Genomic DNA, 19552 nt, shown 5'->3' on the forward strand with positions numbered 1-19552 from the left:
TGTAGGTCCTCAGGGAGCTGCCCCTTCCTCTCTCTTTTCCCCTCCTCTTTTCTTTTTTCCCTTCTGAGTGAAGCACCTGTAACAGACTCGTCCTCCTCAAATCTGGCACACAGGGACTGATAAATCAGCTGCGGCCACCAGGTTGCCCTTAGCTGAGCCTCTTGGTGGTTTAAATCTTTTAACAAGCCTTCTCTTTTTTGTTAATTTTAGGACCAAAGAATACAAGAGACTGAATTATCTGAATTATGCTTCTACAACAGAACTGGGTTTCTCCTCATTGGGCATGGCAGAGCCTGGGGAAGCCCTTCCTTTTGTTTGTTTTCTTAATGCTGCAAACAGCTGATCTGGAAGCCAGGAGAGGTCACCAGTTTGTCTGGAAAACAGGTAGGAAAAAGATATATAGCTTCTCTACGAGATACTTACTGTGTTAATGGGTGGTGTGATTGTCCATTCTCCATTCTGTTTTAGTTCAATAATAAATTTACAAATTTCTGATAATGTCTTGTATTCTAATTTTTTTTTTCTGAAAAATAGAAGGGGTTATCTGTGTTTCACATTAGTAATCTGTCTGTTGCAGTTTATGCACCCAGAGCATAATTCTGGATTCCTTAATGCTTTCATCTAAGAGTATTTGTACTGGATTATCATCCTCATGTTGCTTTCTTTGAAAAATTTAATAATTTTCTTTTAATTTTTGTATGCAAGGGGCTCACCAGCATCTCTCAGGATGAACTGAGTCAGAAGTTCATGCTCTTGGTTGGTTTATTTATAATTCCACTGGAACCTTAGTGAATTATTTCTGTCCCTCAGTCATGTTGGACACATGCAGTGGTTGATGTGTACAAGGTGAGGGAACCTGTGAAGATGTTTTGGGAGACTCTTGGTGCTGGAGTGGGTGGGTAGGAGATGGGGTGGTGCAGCTGCACAGAACCAAACAAGGTGCATTGGATGTTTTGTAGCACAACACACAACAGCAGAGAACATTCAATGAAATGGAAATACTGGTGAATTTGGGAAATGTTACCTGAAGTGCTTAATCAAAAATGCCCAACTGAACCAGGGGTTTAATGGCCCACGATCCTTTGGCTTTTTGTGGCTGAGCAACAGAGAGATTAAATGGGACGGAAAAATAATTTCCCTCCTTTTTTGTTTCGAGAGGTTCTTGGTACTTTGGTTATTTTTTTTAATTACACTTCTGTAGAAGGTAATAGATTGAATTAGTGGAATAATGAAGCAGTTTTTCTGGGAGAACTCCTGCTCTGATAGGACCAACACAAACTTCTGCCTGGCTGCTGGTATGGGAAGCTGGGGAAGGGCTGGTAAAGTACAGCATGATACCACATTTCTAGAGACTTTTTTTCTTTACACTGTCTAGCATGTGAAATGAGGAGGAAATAAACAGTGACTCTCTTTTCTCCAATTCATTGTTATTTACATGGTTTTTGAACAAGCTTTGAAAGGTGAGAGTTGTTTTCTTAAGACAAATTAGAGCCTTCAGTGCTGTCTGTCTTCTCTTCAGTTCCAAAGCATGTTGTACTGTCAGTCTTTGGGGGCTGTGCATGGGGAATCATAAACTTTAATTTGACTTGATGATTCCAGCTGAAAACAAGGAGCTTTCATGCTCAAAGGCATCTGGTGCAGATGTAATTAGAACTAAGAAAATTTGGTGCCCAGGTTTGTGTGGGCACCATGCTCTGAAAGCTCCACAATGGGCTTGTTGTAAAGCTTCTCTTCCAGATGCACAGAAAAATTGTCAGTTCTTGTGACTCCCACAGTGAATTAAAATATCTGAGCTCTCGAGAGTCACCTTAAAAACTTTAAATCCTAGGAGTATTTTGATGTACTTTCTCTGCTTGTGGAGCGGAACTTGAGGTAGAAAACAACTTGACTGATATGTTTCCAAAGGAAAAGGCCCTTGTGAGGGTTCCCGCTGATGTATTGTCCCTGATTGAGGGGGACGAAAAGATTTTTCTCCAATATTTGTAAAGATCACCCCCTTCCCTTTTTTCCCCGTTGAAATGTTTTGTTGAAAGTTGGATAAAAGTTACATCTAAGCCCCAAATGTTTAGTTCCACTTGAAATGAACAGTAACCACAAATGACAGAACTTGAAATGAATAGAAAACATTTGGTTTTGCTGAGAAGCTAGAGTATAATTAGTGAAGCTGCTACTTCCTCTGCAGTAGTAATAAAGCATCAGCATTTCTAAATCCTGACTCTTGTGTTTCTGCAGTTGTCCTACAGAAATAACAGTGGGCAGTAAAGGGCAGTCTGCTGTCAGGGTGGTGTATGTAGCTTGATTTTGTGTAAGCATTTTCCTACCTTAACAGGAAAAGTTTTTTCAGGTATGATTAATCACAAAGGGGTGTCTTTCAGAAGATTAAAAGGAAGTGTTTTGGGGAAGAGAAAGGTGGTGACTGAAACGGAATAGGTGGATCTGGAGAGGTAGAAGTGTTAACATAACCCCTTGTGGCAAGATGCTAATAATAAAATAACTCTGGGATGTGGATTGTGGAGATCATGACCTGTTGAGGTCTGTGGTTTGTATAATAGCAATAATTGTAAAAAAATCCTCCCACAGTTTGAGGACTTTTTGTCCAATAAAAAATAATAAAAAGTGATAAAGCAGAGCACAATGAACCTAAAATTAAGTAACTTTTCAAATAAAACCTGAGTGGATCCATTCCATTAGAAGGAAAACCTGCAGGTGTTGGTAATTTTTTTTAATAAAAAAAAATCTGAATGAAACATGAGCAGTCATAATGGGAAAAGGGGAATGATCTGTTCTGTTTTTAAATTTTGAATTGTCTGTGTAAGCATGGCAAGTTACTTACCTGCTGGGGAGAAAGTTCAACTTCTTATTGAAATGTCCATGCTTATAATTAAATAAGATTATGCTACTGAAAGCTTGACTTTATGAAAATTAATATTATATGTACTGAAATAAATTTATCATAGCACACAGAAGCCAGGGAGGCATCCTTAATATGGATGGGGCTGGGGAAAAGAGAAAAAAAACCATATCATTTCTGCAGTTTATAATGCAGACTTTTTTCAGCCTTGACACTGTCTAATGAGATTTGTACATTTTCATGCTGGGCTTGGTGGTCTTGGTCTAGGGGACAACAATGTCCTGAAATCATTGCATCTACAGAAAACCCCAGGCTCTGCAATTGTAAAACATGAGAACTTGGCAGTGTGAGCTAATTTCATATACTCTTCCCTCAGCTATTCAGAGGGCCATCACTTGCATGTTGCTAATTTGTGGCCTGTCCTAAAACCATTTATTTTGATGTTTGGCTTCTAGAAGTTATAAATTAGTATCTGTACCCTGCATCTTCTTGTTTCCAGACATTTCTTGTCAGATACTCATTTAGTGGCCTCTAAACATGAAAGCAATAATCATATCAGCTAAATTACTCAGCAACATCAAATAGCTGAATAATTTTCTCGCAGTTGCTAAATTTAATTGGACCTAAATTCTTGTAAATTAATATTATTTAATGCAGTTGCCAATTAGCAATTAGAGTATTTCACCACGTTAATTTTCTCCAACACTGAGTAGTCCTGAGACTTCCTGGAATTTCTGCAATACCAGCATGCCTGTGTTTTAGTGATGGCCAATTAGGATTTAAAACTGTGTACAGAATATTGACACACTCGAGGTCCACAGCATCCTTCTAGTTGTTTTTCTTTTTTTTGGTGAGCGTCTAAAATTTCGTTCCAAAATCAGAATTGATTGTAAGATTCATGCGAATATTTTGTGTCCTTTACAGGAAGGGGCTGATAATTAGGATTTTTACAAAGTGCTGGAGTGTCTCTTTCCAGATATTCTTTTTGTAGCTCATGGAAAAGTCTCTGGCTCCCCTTCACTTCTGGTGTCTTCAGCTCCTCCATAACTACACCTCAGACATGTGCTGTTCCCCCCAAAATACAAACAGAATGCAAGATATGAGGGACATCACCCATAAAAGCTCTCAGAGCTAAGCAATGATGTGGTTTATTTTTTTAATGAGAGAAGTGTTATAAAAAGGTTTTTTCTAGGATGAAAATGCCCTGATTTTAGTGGAAAATGTTCTTTAATCATGGTAAAAATGCTATCTGTCATGGAAATAATCCTCTGCCTACCATGGAAGGGAAGAAGGAGACTGTTTAGAAACCCAGAGTTGTGTCCCAGTGAGTTTCCTTCTCTGTAAAATGAATCAGGATGGCTATTAGCCCAGCAGGGACATGCTCCCTGATATGAGTGGAAGAGCACTGAAAGTGAAGTATCGACTGGGAAATGGGTTGGTAATGATTCTGATCACAGCAGAGAGATTTTTACCTGAGGAAGAAACCATTAAACGTCTGGAGTTCGTGGGCTTTTGGAGAGCCAGGTGTGTGAGCAGTAAGTAGTCCTGCCCAAGGTGAACATAAAAAAACTTAATTTGGAGTTACTACTGTATTTGAAATCATCCTTAAAATAGGGTTAGCAGATGGGATTTGATCTGTAGTCATTCTTCAGAAACAATCCATAATGGAAAAGGGACGAAATGAACTTTCCAGAGAACACTTCTAATGTGAGGAACCTTTGAACCACCTGTGAGTGTGGGTGAGCAGCCCTGACTATGATGAAAAAGGTCTTTTGTTCTCTGGTTCTCAGATAATACTGCCGGTAAATGCCCTTTCTCCAGATGTAATTTCAGGAAGGTCAAATGCTGGTTTGGAAGTGCCTTGACGCTTACTGTCTTGAAAAGGACAGCTTTTACCTACGTACACCAAATGTTAAAAGGAGTCCAGGTCTTCAAGGACAGCAGAGCTCAAACTTGGTGAAAGGAGACGCAAAAATAGCTCTGCAACAAGTGAAGTTTTCCTGACAGCTCGACAAAATGCAAGTGATTATCAGTCCTAAATGAATTGTTTCTTTATTTGATGGGACAACGGCTCATGAATGAAGCACAAATGGCTTTTTAGTGATCTTTGTGTGGTGTCCTGGAAGGTTTATGATGTGTCTGACTGATGCTTTCAAGCTTCTCGTTGCGTGGTAAACATTCTGATTATGGGTTGTTCTGAGCTGCCTTGGTGGATGGAGTTGTAAATGCTGAACCTTTCAAGTGGAAATTTAGCCTTGATTTAATCAAACTTTGTATGATTCAAAGGTTCTTCACTGTGCTGAGAGGTTGGGACAGAAGGGATGCTCCTGGGTTATAGATTGCTGTCTTGTAGTATCGACAGCAGAAGCAATTAGTAGTTTTAAATAAAACCTATAAGTTCTGTTCTTACACTAACCAGAACACTGCCATAAACCTGATAATGAAAAGTTGCTCTAAAATGATAAAATTTCTTATTTTTACCTTTAACTTTATTCATGGTTAGTTTCATGCCTCTGTTCCTGAGCCAGACTACTCTTTAATTCTTTGGTCATTGCTGCTAATGTGTTTATGAATTGAGGATACCAAGCTTCTAGACCCCTGTGAGTAAACTTATTTCTTAGAAACTGGGTTGGTCAAAGTAAATCTTTTCTAGCCTGCTCATCAGAATTATATCAAATCTCAATTAAGATTTTACCTACTGATAATTTATAGTATTTAACTGGAATTAGAATTGTGTGGCTTAACATATCTCTGAATACTTTTCAAAAAATATTTGTAATGAACAGTTTCACTTGAAGCAGTGTAGTTGTTTTTTAATGTGTTGGCGTAGTTTCATTATGTAGCCATGAAAAAGTGATTTCAATAAAAAATAGACTTAGTTCTAATTGTCTAAAAGAATTACTTCAAATAATATTTTATGAAGGCAGTATAAATTATGCTTCTATTTCTACAAACCATTAAAAAAATAAACATTTGAAGATTCAAGGGAAGTTGTTTTGCAAAATTTCATTGGGAGCAAAATTTCATATGCTGGTTGATATTAGTCACTGATATTTGAGAAGATTTAAGGCTGGCCCAAAGCTAATCTCATGTTTCTTCAGACAAAAGTGCAGCTGTTTTGGATTGAAATGTTTGGTTTTCTTTCTTCTTTGTTCCTTACTGTTTCCTATCCACATTTCCATCCTTCTGTTCCATGAATCTCAAAATTTTATTACCTATTGTTCTGCTCCACTTCACCCATCTTACTCCACTTCTGATATTGGTATCATCATGGTCTTACTTGCTCAACGCTGTATCTGGCTTGTCTTGGAATTGTGGAGATGCACTACTGCCTTAATTTATCACCCTTTGCACAGGGTTATAAATTGGTCAATTTGTGCCTAGGTGGGTGAGACATTTCAGAGTTGGTGAAGACTTTGTGCCCTCAGCCAGGAGGTGCACAGTTTGGCAGAGAACAAGACAAATGTACACCAGAAGAGTTCCATAAAAGCTGGAGAAGCTTTCTTATGGTGGAACATCATTTTCCAGCCTGGTCTTTCCTCCAGGTGCTTGAGGTCTGCTGCTGGGTTGGGTAAATGCCAGTGTGGTGGTTTGAAAGCAAAACAAGTGAGAGACTCCAAGTCAGAAATACAATTCAATAGGAATAAAGGAAAAACAAAAAAAAAAAAGTAAAATAAAATAAGTACAATGATACAGAAGACCACTGACAGAGTCAGAATACACCCTGATCAGGGTGATGGAAGCAGTCCAGGTGAGCTGGTCTTCCTGAAGCAGTGATCCTGTAGAAAGGTCTGGTAGCTCTGGTCCTCTGAGAATCCAGTGGGTGAGAGGGCTGCCTGTACTGTCCATAATCCCATTTTTTATCCAGGTGAGAATGCTTGGCTCCCCCATGGGCGGAGCATCTCCAGTGGAATGATGGAGTTCTGCAGTGAGTCCTTGATGGCCCATTAAAGAGAGATAACCCCGGAGGGAGTTATCTGTGAGTCATGGGCAAGGCATTGATGGACCATTGACTGAAGGGCAACCCAGGACCCCACAGCCAGGGCACCATGGCAGCCAATGGCAACACCCCTGGGTCGGTCCTATCCCTGGGCTGAAAGCTCCATGTATGGGACACAGAGAGTGCCAGCCAGCATCAGAGATGTTGGAATAGCCCCTGGAGGAGTTTGGGGTGCTGGTTAGAGACACAGAAATACTTAAACTGGTGCTGTTTTCCCTTGTCTCTAAAACTTGGCTTGTTTATTAGCTCTGGTGTCCTGTGGGGAGCTGTAGATAGCAGAGGCAGGTTCTTGGTGGCACTGCTTAAAGAAGGAATCCTCGGCTTATTATATTTTCCTAGAAAAGCACTCCGCAAGCAGTACAGGCAGCACAGAGTACCAGTCCAATTAAAAAGGCAAGCAGAGGAGGAACTGAAATAACGCTGAAATGAGTGCTGAAATTAACACTTGATGGGCTTGGAGTACGAGCTGCTTGGCAGAGGCGAGTGCTGAGCCTGGCTGTGGGCTGGCTGCCTTCAGGGGGGAGCTTCTGCAGCATGTGCCAGGTCATTTTGTTATTGTTGGGCTTGCAAAACTATTTCAGCAGTCTTTTTACAGCAAGGCCGCCTGCTTTACCAAACATCTTTGTCAACCAGCATCAGATGTTCAGTAGGTGGTGGTTTAAACTAGATTACACAGGAGATTCACACTAATCTTTTAATGTCCCTCTTCTCTTCTTGAGAATAATAGTTTTTGAGAATAAGGCGCTTTTTTCAGTTTTTTGTTGGTATTGGGAAAAGTATGTTAGGCTTCTTATCCTTTTCTTTCCTCAATAGTTACTATGGGAACAGAGCTGGGGGGGTCACAGGGGAAAATCTGCAAAAGTGGTTTCTTTAAAATTTTTTCATTAAAAAAAAAAAAAAATAGCTTATTATTGGAATTGTGGTACTTTTCATTCAACTTTGTTGGACTGTATTGTTGTACATATTTCAGTCACAAAAGCACGGTGAGTGGCAAGAAAAACAGATGGGGATGTTTTTGTAGTTTTTCCTTGGGGTTAATATTTTTTAAATTGAATGCAGCTGTTGGAAAGATTTCTGTTGTTGTGTATAGGGGAGCATTAAAAATGGATGATCACATTTTCAGCCTGTTTTAGTGGAGTACTAGATTTAATTTTCTGCTGCTGCCCTTGTTCAGAACCCTGCAGGTTTTTTTTAAATAAGTATATCTTAAGGGTTTTACTTGGCCACTTAGTTGAATGATTTCAGTGTATAAGGGTAATCACTTCCTCATTCAGCTCTTGTGTAGAGCACAGTTGTGGGTGAAAATAACACAAAATTGTATTAGAAATCCCTAAAATACACGTTGTTGTTCTCAGTATGCAAGTTGTGCTGCTGACTCTTTCTAGGGACTGTTCATGAGGTTTGGGAAGTCTGCACTCTGATACCCTTACTCCCTAGATTTTTTTTTCTTCTTCTTCTGTTTTTGAGAATAGTCCTGCCATCTTTTTTTTTTTTTTTTTCATTTTTCATTTATTATTTTTTTCTTTTTTCCAAAAGGAATTTTAAAACATTCTTTCTTAGTTTCAGAAAATTTGGATGGCAAAAGCCGGGAGCAGGAAGTAGAGAAGTTAGAAGGGATATTTCATGGTAATCCAGGTTATTCCATAGTCTTGACATAGTTTGATTCAATCACCCTCAGCTAGTGGATGGATATGATGAAATGATCACTTAATGCAGGAGTTTTGAATGTCAGAACATCAGCTTGCCTGAGCTGGACCAGTCTGAGTGCAGGGTGTGATTGCAGAGGCACTGCCTGCTCCTTGCTCTTGATGACACTGTCTTGTCTCTACCTCTTTGCGGAATTCTGCAGTTCCTTCTTCCAGAGACCTTTTAAAGCTCGTGGTTCAATGTGTCTCCGTGTAGTCCTTGCATGTAATAGTGATATAGGATTATAGAGCTAAGTTTGGAAAAGCATGTTAAACCCTCATTATGGTGGTTCTAAATACATTGGTTCTGTATGCTGGATGTGAGTTGTAGACAGTTGCTGAAGCAGATCCAGCTTTTGTGTGGCATGTCCTAGAAGGCCAGCCATGAAAAATCACTTTTCAAATGAGAACTTAATAAAAACTTTCCTGCTCTGAACGCTAAGCCCTGCTCCCTGTGCGATTAGTGGTTTCATTTCTTTCCCCAGCAGTTGGGTAATGATTATGGCTCCAGATGCTGCAGGAGTGATAAAGAGAGTGATTAATTTCACTTGAAAGGGCATATGTTCAAAGAGGAGCCAGCCCAGCGCCTGCAAGGCTGCTGAGTGTGTGTGCCGTGTACCCAGCTGATCCCGGGGACAGGACAGCCAACCTCCCTGAGTTACCTTAAGCAATATATTTTGCTCTTTGGCTGATGTATTCTTTTCTCAGGATCTATTTAAAAGCTCTTCATGGCTCTGTAAAGCCGTGCTGTCAGATTTTCAGCTTTGAGGAGGGGCTGATGTCACCAGCACAACCCAAGTGACTGCGAGCGAGCTCGGGGTTGTGTTGTACCCTGTACAGAATTAAGTGGTAATGAAAGGTTCATATTCCCTGGCTTAGTCAACAGCAGCTTTGAAAGTGTTCCTACGCTTCATTTGCAAGAATAGTTCACGCTGTATGACTCTGAAAAATTCTGACATTTAATGCATTATATTTTCAATATGCTTGAAAATGAAATGTGCGAGGTAGGTACTTCTTTAAGTCTTTGTCAGGACTTTATTGTAAGTCCACAGAAATGTGAAACATGACTGGGCATGCCACCCGTGTGGTTAAATCCAGGTGTTTATTGTGTTGCCACCTGAAATTTTTCACTGTGTGGCGTCTTTTGGGGTTTATTCTGTCACCCCTGAGATCCAAAGACCTTCAAATTTCAATAGTGTAATAATACCCACCTACATGGGAGGCATGTTTTATTTCTCTACATGGTGACATTTATAATCAGAACTTTCCAGGTTTGAAGCTGCCAAAGGGAAAACTTGAGCACTTGTGACATCTTTAACATCTTTTGACCCTTAGTTGTGTTTATAACTCATCTGCTTTTAAGCAAAATAAGCACTTTTCTTCTATCTGTTGAAGATCTTCACAGTGGGATGCTGTATAGAGAAAAAAATATTTCTGTACTTTTAATTTTCTGTGCATTAAATAAATTTAGATGTGAATTAGCTGCAAAGCTTTGAAACAGCTGTCTGGATAGGGTACAGAATTAGTTTTACAGACAAGGATTAAAAGGAGGCTTTAGTGATTAAACACCAGAAACTTTCTGGAAGTTCTGTTATTAGTGCTCATAAAGTAGCACTCACGCTTCTATTGTCATTCCCTTAATATTCTTGGTTGCATTAATAAAATAACGCTGTATCCAAGCAGAAGTGAAAATAAATTTCAGTGAATTGTTTGCAGCTCTGTGTGTTAAATGCATATGGTCTATCACTAGAATAACTTACTAAACTTCAGTACTTTCAGTTAAACTAATTCAGTGCATGTGGTTTTCAATTGGCATTAAGTATTTCTTAACCACTGTGTAGCTGTATCTTGATTTAAAACATTGTTAATGTGAAATTTGGAGTTGGAGGTTGTTGCCTTTAACAGGAGGCTCACTCGATTCGTTTTGAAGTTGTAAGAATCTGATAATGAGGGTTTATCCAAAGTTTTGACTGTTATTGATCCCACTTCTCTCTTAAGGAAATATCAATCCTCTATCTTCTGCGTTCCTCTGCAAAATGCCAAGATGATCTTGCTTTTAGGATCATCCCCAGACAATTTCAAACATGAGAAAGTGTGCAAAACAACCTTCCCAAAACCCGAGTACATCCTTGCCTGTGCAGCACTGGGAAAATTATCCATGTGTCTGGGTGTTAAATTCGTTGTGTAGATGTCAGTGCCTCTGTGTGTGTGTGTTTATGCATTAATTCTCGCCCGTGTTTTATGTCACCCGTGTGTAATTACAGTGTTGCCATCCAGCCAAGGGCACTGGCGTGGTGGCAGAAATAGAAACAGAGCTGCAATGTTTTGAAAAGACTGGGGACGGATCAAATGAGAGACAGGGAAGTCGGAGTAAATGATGACAGTAATGTTATTGTGCCCTAAGGGTCTTGCAAAGTACAGTACTTAAAACCCAATTTTTTGCTTTGTAGATAAGTGAGCGTGTCTCGGTTAAATCAATATACGTGCGCAATAGATGATAAAACTTGGTATTACATACCTCCTTTGATATTTTTCATACTTACTGCTTTAAAGGTAACATTATATTTATGTTCGGAACACTCCAAAGTACTTTATGCCTTTTGTTATGAGCTTTGGAACATGCTGCTTGGTTTAGTAATGGCAGCTCAGGCAGCCCGAAATTGTCACTCTCATGTTGGGTATTTATTGATGGTTAATTGACTGCTGACCTTTGCCAGGACTCTCTTCAAAGAGCAGGGAGTGATACCAGGGGATAGTAAATCAAAGAAATTGAAAAGCAGGTGAGAAAAGGTAATTCTGTGTAGTTACATTTAAATTTTGAAGCGGTTCTTTTTAGATAAAAACAAAGTTTAATGTCAAACACTTCCTCACCCCACTGCTTTTCCCATAGATATTTCAATGTGCTCCAATATAAAAAAGAAACTTTTACCTACTATTCTTCACTGTGATTTACTTGTCCTTGATTGATTTTTTTTTTTAATGGATGAACCAGCTTTCAAAGTCTTCAGAATGATTTAATTATTACAGCACACAGGGCCTCAAATCAGATTTAAGTTTTTTTTGATATAGTTTATGGAATAAACCAGCGAACAGCTGCAGAGGACGGAAAGCTGCTGGTACTCAAATCAGCTAGATGATTCTGCAGGCAGAAGATTCCCCACAGACCTTAACTGAAAGGTCAGGAGGCAACCTTAGAATGTCCCATTTAATCCAGTGTCATTGGGATAAATGTATTGTAACTGTGTGTCTGTGGTGTGTCAGGAGCTAAAGAACTTGCAGTGTAAAAACTTAGTGTTCTGACTACACTGCCAAATAAAGCTATGCTACATTCGATAAAGCAATTACATAAAAAGTTTATAGTCAACTTCAATTCCAATACCAGCAGCATGATCAATCATTTTCAATCCAAGGGATGGTCTAATCACTTTTTTCTCCTGCTTTGAAAGGTTACATTACTCAGTTATCTTGCAGCTGAGCAACCTTTTCATGTTTACTTCACGTAGGATTTATAAATGTTCTTTCTTTTACTCTCAGTGTTTTGGTATGGCCTTTTTAGCAAGAGTTAAAAAATTTCCCAAGCACTTCCTTATCCCAATAACTGTTTACAGTTTTTAAACCTTTTTGGAACAGAAGACCTAATTGTCATGATCAGCAAACATGATTTTTTTTTTTTTCAGTTTCTCTTTATGAAATCCCCTTTTTGCTCCTGGCGCTGGTGTTGCCTCTTCTCATTCAGCAGAACAAGCATCCTGCATAAGCAATCTCATCTGGCTTCATGTGCTTCTTCCTGTGCACTTCAAGGACTTCTCTCCCCTTGGCACAATCCAGCCTGGGTTTGTTTGTTCAGAGTCATTCCTGTGACCAGCAGTGGTTTCTCTCCCCTGCTTCACTCCTGTGCACTGCAGGCTCTGTCATGGATGTCTGCTGCTGGGTATTCATTGATATACCTAGGAAACACGCTGAATTCCTTCCTTCATCAGGTAATTCGGGAAGTAGTTAAGGACAATTGTGTTATCATCGTTAGGATAGTACTAATGAGTTTATACTTCAGTGCCAAGACAGATAGAGAGCGTGGGGAAAAGATTTCCATCGAGCTCTCTTTTTGCTTCACCTCTCAAAGAACAGGTGTTGGACTGATAAAATGACAAATGATTCAACTTATTAACTTTTGTTCTAAAAGTCTTATAGGTCCTGATTATTTTTCCCCCCCAGTAGCCTAGATACTTTGTGAAAGATCCTTATTTTCAGTTCTTGTGGAACCAATTCTATACTTTACTTGTGGATAGTGCCATTTAGACAATATTAGTCACAATTCAAAAGATTAACTTTTAGGCAAAGGATACCTCTTTTTCTTAGAGACAAACCTGAGTAATAGTTACTTGAATTACTGCACCCTGTATGCTGCTTGTTGGCCTATAAATTTGTTTCCTCCCAGACCAGTAAAATTAATGTATTTTGCATGAATGAGAACTAAAAGGTCTGTAGCATTTTAGTTGTTTTTCTCCCATGTAAGTAGCAATTGAAGCAGCTGGAAAATTTTAGCTTAAGAATAAATTATCAGAGATTTGTTCCTTTTTATGTCTTTGGTATTGGCAAAGCTGTCTTGTCTGCTAATGTATTGCTGATGGATTTTTCATTTATTTATTCACTAAATCCTAGCAGTTTCTTTCTGCCCAACTCAAATACACTTTTGAGCAGAAATTGTCCTGTTATCCTATGGACATACACACACATGTTCTGTTTCCTTATCTTTGGGTAGCTGTTAACATGTGGAAGATACACTCATCTGAATGTCTGGTGGGTTTTTTTTATTTTTACTCTTTATCAGAACAAATTTATTCAGCCTGATTTCTGTTTTCTTTGTGCACTGTCAGCTGCATGAAGGTGCCATAGGCTGTCACAGGAATCTGCTGATTGTTAATGTCATGCTTTATTCTGGATTTTTTTTTTCTGTTAAACTAGGCTGGTAAATGCCATATGTAAAATTTCATAGCTTTTTCATGAAACCCTTCTAGTATCTTCCTGGAGACTCTGTTGATAAACTTTCCCTTAAGCATACATACAAATTAAATGTGAGAACCTGCAGCTAAAAGAACTTGCTCCGAGGCAATGATTCACAAGGATGAAAAATCAATAAAAGTTTCATTAAGAAAAGGGAAGAAAGTTTAGACAGGCTCTTTGCTTTGCTTTCCTGTGGGAAGTAGAGGGAGAAACTATTTTATTCAGCTTCTTTTCTTAGAAATAGGGATCATAATGTGCATGGGGATATTTCTGAGTTTGCTGAAGTGGAATTACCTTCTGGAGAAGCTGCCTTGGCCAGTGACTCGGAACCTGTTAGGTGAGTGTGTCTGTGCAGGAGTTTGCAGCATGGAGCTGCTGCCACAGGGAGATGTGTCCTCTCCTGGGCACAGCTCCACCCCATGTCCCCAGCCCACAGGGGCTCAGGCCAGATCCCGCTGCTGGAGGAGTCGATTTGAAGCCTGGCATGAAGGAAACTCTATTTCCCCCTATATTTGGCAGGATTTTCTGTTGAATCAGCAGTCTGAAGGGGGCTGTGGGAGCGCTGTGGGAGCTGGGGGCTGAAGTGTGCACACCAAATCCAGCACAGGCACCTGCTGGGGCTGTGTGTGGGAGCTCCTTCTGCTGGGAGAGGTGTCTTGTGGAAGCTGGACTTCTATAGCAACCATATTTCCCTGTCATAACTCTCAATCTTCGGGTTTTTTTTTTAGTTTTGCTATTAAAACTCGGTGATGACACATGTTAACAGTCTCCCAGTGACGTTTGGCAGTTGTACATCTGTTTGTTTTCATTAAACACTGTTTTTGAAAAGTTTAAGGGCTGATCCAATTAAAACACAGTTAGGATAGAAAAGCTGGCAGAGGTTCTCGCAGCCAAGAGTAAATTTATTTCTCCAATCTTTTTAAAAAGCAGGAATGCTGGCAGGGTTGAGTAGTAAATATGAGCTGTACATCTTGTTCAGTGAGCTTTTTCTGGATGCGTTGCATGAACCCAAAAGTGAGTTAAGTGAAGCACACGTGACTGAGGCTCTGACAGGGCTGTGGTGATGGATTAAAATCGGATGAGTGAAGCTGCTGCCACCCCAGACCATCTGCCCTGCTCTTTGTGGTGCATCCCAGAACAGCAATATTTGGTCTGTTCATGAATCAGCTTTTGTAAAGTAGAATTTAGCCTGGAATTTTAAAGTCATCTGAACTGGGGATGGTTTGCTTTAATATGTTTCTCCTAAATGGTTTTGGGGAGCTTTCAGACTGCCCCAGCTGTTTGATAAGAGATACTAAAAACAGGCTATTGTGTGTATTTCTGACCTGGGTAATGTGCTTGTGCTGCTTCCTCACTTGCCTCTCCCTGCTCTGTTGCTTTGTGGAAGTGCAAATGTGCACTGTGGCTGCTCTGTGATGTGTGCACAGCCCCCCGAGTGTCCCTGTGCCAGCATTGCCTACCCTGGGGGTCAGCACAAATGCTGCTCTCAGGTTCACGTTTCCTCAGTCTACAATGAGGTCCTGTTTACCATTTCAATCCCACAGAACCACTGAACCCATTTGTAAATATTCTACCTTAAGAGCAAGCTACTATTTTTTGCTTAATATTTGTCTGATAACGTGCAGCGATTGCTTAACTTGCATCTTTACCTGCAGTGCGCCTGAACTGTGATTTGAAGAAAAGTTGCTTGGTTTTAGAGCAAAATTGGATTAAAGTTGATTAGCTAGAGCGAATGTGGTATACCACAAACTGATGCTGGGTTGTGTTGAAAGCATTAAACAGGAATAAACAAGTTTATGGGGCTGGAAATCCCATGCCTGCAAGTGCCGTGGGCTCCGGGGACCTGTTCACCTTCCCCAGGTTTTGAACAGTGGCAGATGAACAGATTGGATCAGATCTTGTTTCAGCATCGTCTGTTTCCACAGCTGAAGCTCCCATATGATCAGATCCTATAAATTATTTAAGATGCAGAAGCTGTGTAACCAGAGTCTCCCGTAAAGGTTAAGGCTCCATCTGTTCTGCCAACCTCGAGGACTGTGCATTTCATGCCATGATCTGAATTGCTGGGTGACAGCAGAAGAGTCAGGCACACTCAAACATTGCTTCCCATTTGCTGCACAGCAGTGGAGGCCTCACTGCATCAGCACCACACACCTGAGATGCTCTTGGCCCAGCTTCATTCTCAGTCCGTGAGAAAGGAGCTGAACTGGACTGCACACAGCACCAAGAGATCTGAGAGCTTCCTGTGAGGAGAAGACAAAAAAAATTAATAGGAAAACCCCCCAAAATCCAGTCTTTTGGGTTACTCTTGTAGTAATCCATCTTGTTTAAAACATACTTTCAGTTTAAAATCTTATGGCTAATCACAATTCCAGTGATTCTGCTCAGAAGTGAGAGTAGCAGAGTTTCCTATATAACACCACTGAATGAAATTATTCCATGTGCAGGTGATGAGGAAGATAAGAATGGACTTCTGGAAATTGAAACTTCTTTTCCAAGGTACTTCCTTTCAAAGAGCAGGAATTGAGTTTCTAGAAAGTCCCTGAATTTTTGCTTTGTGATATTAAAATGAAATATTGACATTGTTTTCTGGTTTCTCCTCCAACCCAAATGATACGTATATTTCCTGGTACTTTATTCTACATAAATAAAAAAATCCCCAGAGAAATGTAAATTCTTAAAATGAGCATAGCTTCAGGTATAGGTAAAGGAGTCGTTGCAACTATCACAGCTGTTTAGAGTAAAATTATGGGAGTAAGAAAAGATGAAGTTTGGTCTCCTGGAGGAAGATTACAAACTTCTAAAGCTTAATTTTCAGAGCTTCATTTCCTCCAGTTTATTGTGACCCTTCCTGGAGTCTCTTTCTTAAAGCTGGATGATTTCCTTTCACTTGGAAACCAGGTGGGATTGTAGATAAAATATCTTCTGGGTAGCTTCTGTATATTTTTCTAAGTATAATAATTATGTTTCAGTCTTGAATTCTTCTGATGCAAAACCAAAACCCCACGTACTGTTCCAGCTTTTTTCTGTGAGTTGTCTGTAAAGCTTTAACAGGCGTGGTGGTGACAGCTGCCTGGTACCAGTGGTGTTACTGGTTGTGAGAAATTGCGTTAATTGGGGAAATTTATAGCTCACAGTTTGGGGAGAGGAGGCAAAAACCAAAGCTAAATAAAGTAGGTTGTTGGCTTTTTCTTTTCTTTTCTAATTTGAGAAGATTTTGTGGCAGATGATGTTTGGCAGACTGGTCTGGCCTCACCCAAAGCTTTGTGTGTGTGACAGCTCAGAAGTGAAATGATTTAGACCCGCTTGCTGTCATATATTAGAGCTCAGCATTTTGCAGCTTCTGAAGACAGATCAGACAGAGCTGATGTTTGGGTAGAGAACTCGTGGGAATTTATGGGTGGCAGCAGCAGTGTAGAGGCTCCAGAGGAATCCTGTTGCCTGTGGAGATCCTGGTGGGGTGGGCAGGGAATTGGCACCATCCCTGGCATCTCTGAGCCCTGGTCTTGGAATGTGTTTGCACTGGGCTGTGGTGAGAGCCTGGGGTGTGCAGCAGTTTCAGGAGGTGTTCCAGTTGTGCATTTCCTCTGCCCCTGCTGGAGAGTAGGTGAGACATTCAGTCTGCATCAAAGATTTATCCCGGAGCTGAAAAAAAAAAAATTAAGAAGAGGCAGTTAAATCTCTCTTTATGCTTTTTGACTTTATGGGATTTTTTCGTTCTGTGCCATGACTGAGGTTTTTTGAGCTGAATGCTGAAAATATAACAGAGCATAAAAGCTCATAAATTTAACAGAAGGCAGAAAGGCCATAGAATGAACAAATACATTTACCTTCCAGGAAATACCTTTTGCCAGCCACCTTCTCTCCATTCAGATCGGGCTCCACCTTCTCAAGCATATAAACTGCTGTGGGTCTTGTTTCCAGAATGAGATCTCTCACAAAAGGTTTTAGTGGCTCCTTGGAAGGATGCTAACTACTGAGAGCAGATGGGCATCCTTCCTAATTTTAATGCAACCACTTAGCTTCTTGATACTTTGAAAGAAAGTGAAAGAGAGTGGCCCAGATCTGCAATCTCTTTTCTCTCTCTTGCCCCTGCACTGACAACCCAAGCCCGTGTCCTGCCTGCTTTGGTGTGGACCTGTCCTGTCCCTGTGCAGCTTTGCATCCATCAGGGAAAGAGAAAAAAAAAGGTGAAATGAAGGTTAGTGGTCGTGTAGGACACACTGCACCCAGGGCGGTGATGGAGTGGGAGGAAGGATGTTTGCCAGCACCTTACTGTGCTCAGGGTCATCAATAAAAGGAAAATAATTGTCACTTTTCTTTTTTTTTTTTTTTTTTTTTTTTTTTTGTTTTGCCACAAACACACAATACTTCCCGTTGGATTGTTTTTGCCATTTCTCTGCATTCGTAGCTGTGACAACCAATGCTGTTTATGGGGACCAGTCAGCAGAGAGTTAAACTCTGGTAAATGGTGTATAGTTCACCTAGGCTTAGTGGAATTGCAGGAAAACAGAATTTACAGCAGAAAACTAACAATAAAATCCAACATAACAAACTGGGAGGCGCTAATGGCATCCTCCTGCACTGTGACCTGCCAGGTGTTCTTTGTGCTGTTGTGAGTTCATGTCTGCTTTGGGTGGAGAACAAGTCAATGAACAGACTGAAACAGAAAGAATCTGTGGTTTTAATAGTTTTGTCAGGCCTCTGCTTATTCTTAGATAAATTCTTTGAGGGAAAAACATAATAAACTTGATAATAAACTGCATCAGCTGCCCAAAACCACAGTGGACTTTTATGTATCTGTAGAGTGGTTAGACTTACCTGAAGTCAACATGGCATTATTTGTGCTCATGCAAAGATGTTTTGCTCCCTCTAAAATCTCGGGAATACTTTTCTCCCTGGTCAGTCCTCAAACTGATCAGTAATTTCCTTCAGGGGGCTGAGTTAGTGATAAAATGTTTGAGAGTCCAAATTTTGTGCAGTGTATTGTTTCTCAGTTTGTCACAAAGACAGGCAGGAAGGCTGTGACACCTTCCTGCTGCAGCCAGGAGCTGCTCAAATAACCTAACATGAATCAAATCAGGATCAAAGCCCTCATTGATTTTAATGGGATGTAATTAACCAGCAAGCAGTGAACTCTATGTTCAGGGCCAATATTAGTAATGCACCAGCTGAGCTGCGGTACAAGAGGTTTAATATAACTTTAGGAACACCTTTCAAGTTATAATCCCCAAAAGTTTCTAATCACCATCCCAGCTCCTGGTTGTATACCACAGATGATGTGGATTTTGCCCTGTGCTATCTGCCTCCCACTGCTCTCTCTCCTGCTATAAGGAGGAAAATCATGCCTTTTAAAATACTTCTCAAGCAGATTTCTTTCTTTGTTTCAGAAATCTGTGTAATTCTTTGGTTGCTGTTTAATCTGGCTGATGGCTCATGGTCATCCTCTTCAGTGCTGGACAGGCACCTTTTTGGGCAGTTTTGGACTCCCAGTGCCATAGAGAACTCTGATAAACTACATCTTAGAGTGGTTCTTGGAACTGCTTTTTCTGCAAATGATGTTTAAATCCCAGCCTTTGGGATTACCTTAACTTAATGTACTAAGCAATGTGATACAGCTGTGGCTGCTCATCTCCCCACTTATCTCTATTCACTTTGCAGCTGCATTCATTTCTGTTATTTGCTAAGTGGCCTTTCCATTTATAAAGGGATTCAAGAATAGATGAGAAAACACTTGCAGTTTGTGCTGTATTATACCTCGCTTTAAGAGACCAAATAGTATTTTCATTTTAACAAAGAAGAAATACTTACTCATGTCCATAGCTGGCTTCCTCTGGGTAAATAGGCAGTTTGTCTGCAGTAATTTCAGAGTGATAGAGCACTCAGATAAATTTTTGGCATTTTGTTTAGTTCAGTTGATGTAATCTCCAGTCTCTCACTCAGCTTCAAACCGAAATATTATTCTGGAGATCAGTTTATTTTCTGGCTTATTAAAGAAACGATCATTTCTTGGCA

At 40.1% G+C, this 19552-nt stretch overlaps 1 protein-coding gene across 1 annotated transcript in view; it reads left to right on the plus strand.

Moving 5' to 3' along the window:
• The first annotated feature begins 222 nt into the window (after positions 1–222).
• The window catches only part of THSD7B (thrombospondin type 1 domain containing 7B), a 243242-nt gene continuing 223912 nt past the window's right edge, over positions 223–19552 (plus strand). The window contains exon 1 of the mRNA XM_066323167.1: positions 223–384. Within this exon, the coding sequence (XP_066179264.1) occupies positions 246–384 (139 nt within the window). The 5' untranslated portion in view covers positions 223–245. The remainder of the gene's footprint in view (positions 385–19552) is intronic.

This window comes from Sylvia atricapilla, chromosome 7, assembly GCF_009819655.1.
Source record: "Sylvia atricapilla isolate bSylAtr1 chromosome 7, bSylAtr1.pri, whole genome shotgun sequence".
Lineage (NCBI taxonomy): Eukaryota > Metazoa > Chordata > Aves > Passeriformes > Sylviidae > Sylvia > Sylvia atricapilla.